Source organism: Fukomys damarensis, unplaced genomic scaffold, assembly GCF_012274545.1.
Source record: "Fukomys damarensis isolate Sample0158 unplaced genomic scaffold, DMR_v1.0_HiC HiC_scaffold_20, whole genome shotgun sequence".
Lineage (NCBI taxonomy): Eukaryota > Metazoa > Chordata > Mammalia > Rodentia > Bathyergidae > Fukomys > Fukomys damarensis.
In genome coordinates this window covers 1,352,144-1,355,405 of record NW_022900932.1, presented here as the reverse complement: position 1 = coordinate 1,355,405, position 3,262 = coordinate 1,352,144, and the positions used below count along the sequence as shown (strand labels likewise).

General features: G+C 62.3%; 1 protein-coding gene across 1 annotated transcript in view; it reads left to right on the top strand.

Moving 5' to 3' along the window:
* The window catches only part of Tnxb (tenascin XB), a 41,133-nt gene that overhangs the window by 17,523 nt on the left and 20,348 nt on the right, over nt 1-3,262 (top strand). Inside the window, exons 12-16 of the mRNA XM_033766599.1 lie at nt 266-565; nt 1,579-1,866; nt 1,965-2,273; nt 2,692-3,006; nt 3,119-3,249. Of these exons, the coding sequence (XP_033622490.1) occupies nt 266-565; nt 1,579-1,866; nt 1,965-2,273; nt 2,692-3,006; nt 3,119-3,249 (1,343 nt within the window). The remainder of the gene's footprint in view (nt 1-265; nt 566-1,578; nt 1,867-1,964; nt 2,274-2,691; nt 3,007-3,118; nt 3,250-3,262) is intronic.

The following is a 3,262-nucleotide window of genomic DNA, read 5'->3' as shown; positions in this document are numbered from 1 at the left end:
AAAAAAAAAAAAAAAAAAAAAGCTACCACTTTTAGGAGTAGAGATCAGCGTAAAAGGTGTCATGAAATTTCTGAGGCAACTCGAGGGCAGTGTGGAACCATCCCCACTTCTGAAGCAGTCCCAAAGCCACCAAGTCCTCTGTGGCTGACTTCTCTGCCACTCCCCGAAGGGAGTGCTGAGCCACCGAGGCTGTGAATAAAGATGCAACCGCTCGCCCAGGCTTCCCTCAGAGCCTCAGCCCTGTCCTTTGTCTTCTGGGTCCCAGATGCGCTCCCGCCAGCCCCAGTCACTGAGCCCCCGCTGCAGCCCCGCCTGGGGGAGCTGACGGTGACAGACGTGACCCCTGACTCCGTGGGCCTCCTGTGGACGGTCCCCGAGGGCGAGTTTGACTCCTTCGTGGTCCAGTACAAGGACAGGGACGGGCAGCCCCAGTTGGTGCCGGTGACTGCAGACCAGCGCGAGGTCATCGTCCCCGGCCTAGAGTCCTCCCGCAAGTACAAGTTCCTGCTGTTTGGGATTCAGGACGGGAAACGACGCACCCCAGTCTCTGTGGAGGCGAAGACAGGTGAGCTGAGGCCCAGCCTTCTCTCTCTTATTCCTGTCCCTTCATCTGCTTGGTTTGAGAAGCCATAGTGTTGCGGGGAACAGTGGACCCACTCTTTTGTAAGCATTCTGGGAGGCTGAGGCAGGAGGATTGCAAATTCAAGCTCAGCCCGGGCAACTTGACAACTTAGGGAGAACTTCTCCCAAAATACAGAATTGTAAAAGGCTGGGGATATAGCTCAGTGCAAAGATCCTGGCTGGGTTCAATCCCTAGTACCGGCAAAGAAAAGCCACACTGCCTGCCCTGTTTCAAGGGAGACCGGGACGAGGACATTTCCTGGCTGGCCTCCTGTCTTCTCATTTCTACTGTTGGGCAAGGAGGATAGACGGCTGGAGATGGGCTGCTGGGCCAGAGTGAAGGAGGCTGAGGAGCTCCTGCCTCCCTGGGCTTGTGGGCGCCTCTCCCCTGAACTCCCTCCGCTCTGACCTGCATCTGCCCTGTGACTCTCCTTTGTCCTCAGGGAGCCTCAGGAGTCTAGCTGTACCCGCTTTTGGGGCTTTGGGGCTCAGCCCAGGTCCTCCCCCGCCCCGGGGGCTCCCAGTTGCCAGAAACCTCTCGCAATAACAGTGCTGTCAGCTCCTCGCTGTCCAGGAAGGCAGCCGGCCAGCTGCTTCCCAGGCCTGGGTTGCTCCTCTGCCAGACGGGCCTGGGGAGGCTCAGCTCCCACCCAGCGGTGCAGAGGCCCGCTCCCCACCTGCCGTCAACCCCTCAGAGAGCTGGTGCCCTCCCGTGTCCTCTGGAGCCCAGGGTCACACAGTGCGGGTTCCAGGCCCAGAAAATGGAGGGGACCTGTCCCTGACAAACTGTGCCCAGGGCCTCTGAGAGGCGGGAAGAGAAGGGGGTTGGGGGAGGGTGGGGGACATTTGGGGAATGTCCACTGGGTATTTCTGGTTTTCTCCCATCCTAGCAGGAGACAGTTTTAAAAAAAAAGCATTTTGGGCAAAATAAACAGAGGAGCCTTTCCTCCCTGTCAGCCATCCGAGGTGAGGCCAGCCCAGCGGCCCTGCCCCGCCTTGGGGAGCTGTGGGTGACGGACCCCTCCCTGGACTCGCTGCGCCTCTCCTGGACGGTCCCCGAGGGCCACTTCGACTCCTTTGTGGTCCAGTTCAAAAGCAAGGACGGACCCCAGCTGGTGCCCGTGGAGGGCCACGCGCGCTCCGTCACGGTGTCCCCTCTGGACGCTGGCCGCAAGTACAGATTCCTCCTCTACGGCCTCCTGGGCCGCCAGCGCTTCGGGCCCCTGGCAGCCGATGGTGCCACAGGTGAGGGCCGCAAAGCCCTGGTCCACACCTCCCACCCCGCCCTGCGGTCCACAGCGCCCCAGAAGCACCCAGCCTTCTCTCCCCTGTCCCCATCCCAGAGACCCTGAGATCCACGGACCCGCCGAGGGCACAGCGTCCCCCCAAACCCCAGCTCGGGCAGGAGCTGCTGGTGACTGGAGTGGCTGCAGACTCTGTGGGCCTCGCGTGGACGGTCCTCCAGGGCCAGTTTGACTCCTTCGTGGTCCAGTACAAGGACAGCGCTGGGAAGCCCCAAGTGGTCCCTGTGGACGGCGGCCTCAGGGAGGCCAGCGTCTCGGGCCTGGACCCCGCGCGCAGGTACAAGCTGCTGCTCTACGGACTGCTCCGCGGCAAGCGCATGGGTCCCCTCTCGGCCGTCGCCACCACTGGTGAGTGCCACCGTGGCCAGGACACCGGGCCCCTTCTTGCCTGGCTCTCCACGGTCTCGGCGTCCTTTGGGGAGGGGACACACTTGGCTGAGGCATAATCGACTCCCAGCACCCCTGAGTGTGGGGAAACTTGCGAGGAAAGCACAGCTGCCTCAAGGGGGACAAAACCCACTGCCGGGGACCCACAGAGGCTCCCTGTGCTCCTCTGCACTCAGTTCCCCAACCGCAGCCCCTCAACCGCCTGGCTGCTTTGCAGCATTGTGGCTTTGCCTTTTCTGCACCTCATGTAACACAGTCGCAGGACACACGGTGTTTGGAGCGTGGACCCTTAACTCTGCACAGTGCTTCAACGTGTCCCTGCCCCCAGCACTGGTTGAGCCGCAGAGCGGTCACTGTCCCTTCCTGTCTCTCGGAGCAGCACCCAGAGAGGACACTGAAGCCGAGCCGGAGGCCCCCAGCCCTGTAGCCGCCGAGCCTCGCCTGGGGGAGCTGACGGTGGAGGAGGCCACGCCACACAGCCTGCGTCTTTCCTGGGAGGTGGCAGAGGGAGAACTTGATGCCTTTGAGGTCCATTACACAGGCAGAGATGGGACAACCCACGTGGTCAGCGTAGATGGCCACCAGCAGGACGTCACCCTCCCTGACCTAGAGTCAGAACACAGATACCTGATGACGCTGTACGGTTTCCATGACGGGCGGCGTGTGGGTCCTGTCCACGTTGAGGCCCTGACTCGTGAGTGAGAGAACCTGGGCCACCCTGCTTCGGGCCAGGTGGCTGGGAAGGTCCAGAGGATGGCAGGTCCCACGGACACAGCCGCCCCTGAAGCCCTTCTCTCTCTGCTCAGGGCAACAGGAGGAGGAGGAGCCCAGTGAGCCCCCCACCACCTCCGAGCCTCCCCCAAAGCCACACCTGGGGGAGCTGACCGTGACCGACGCCACCCCGGACTCCCTGAGCCTCTCCTGGACGGTCCCCGAGGGACAGTTTGACC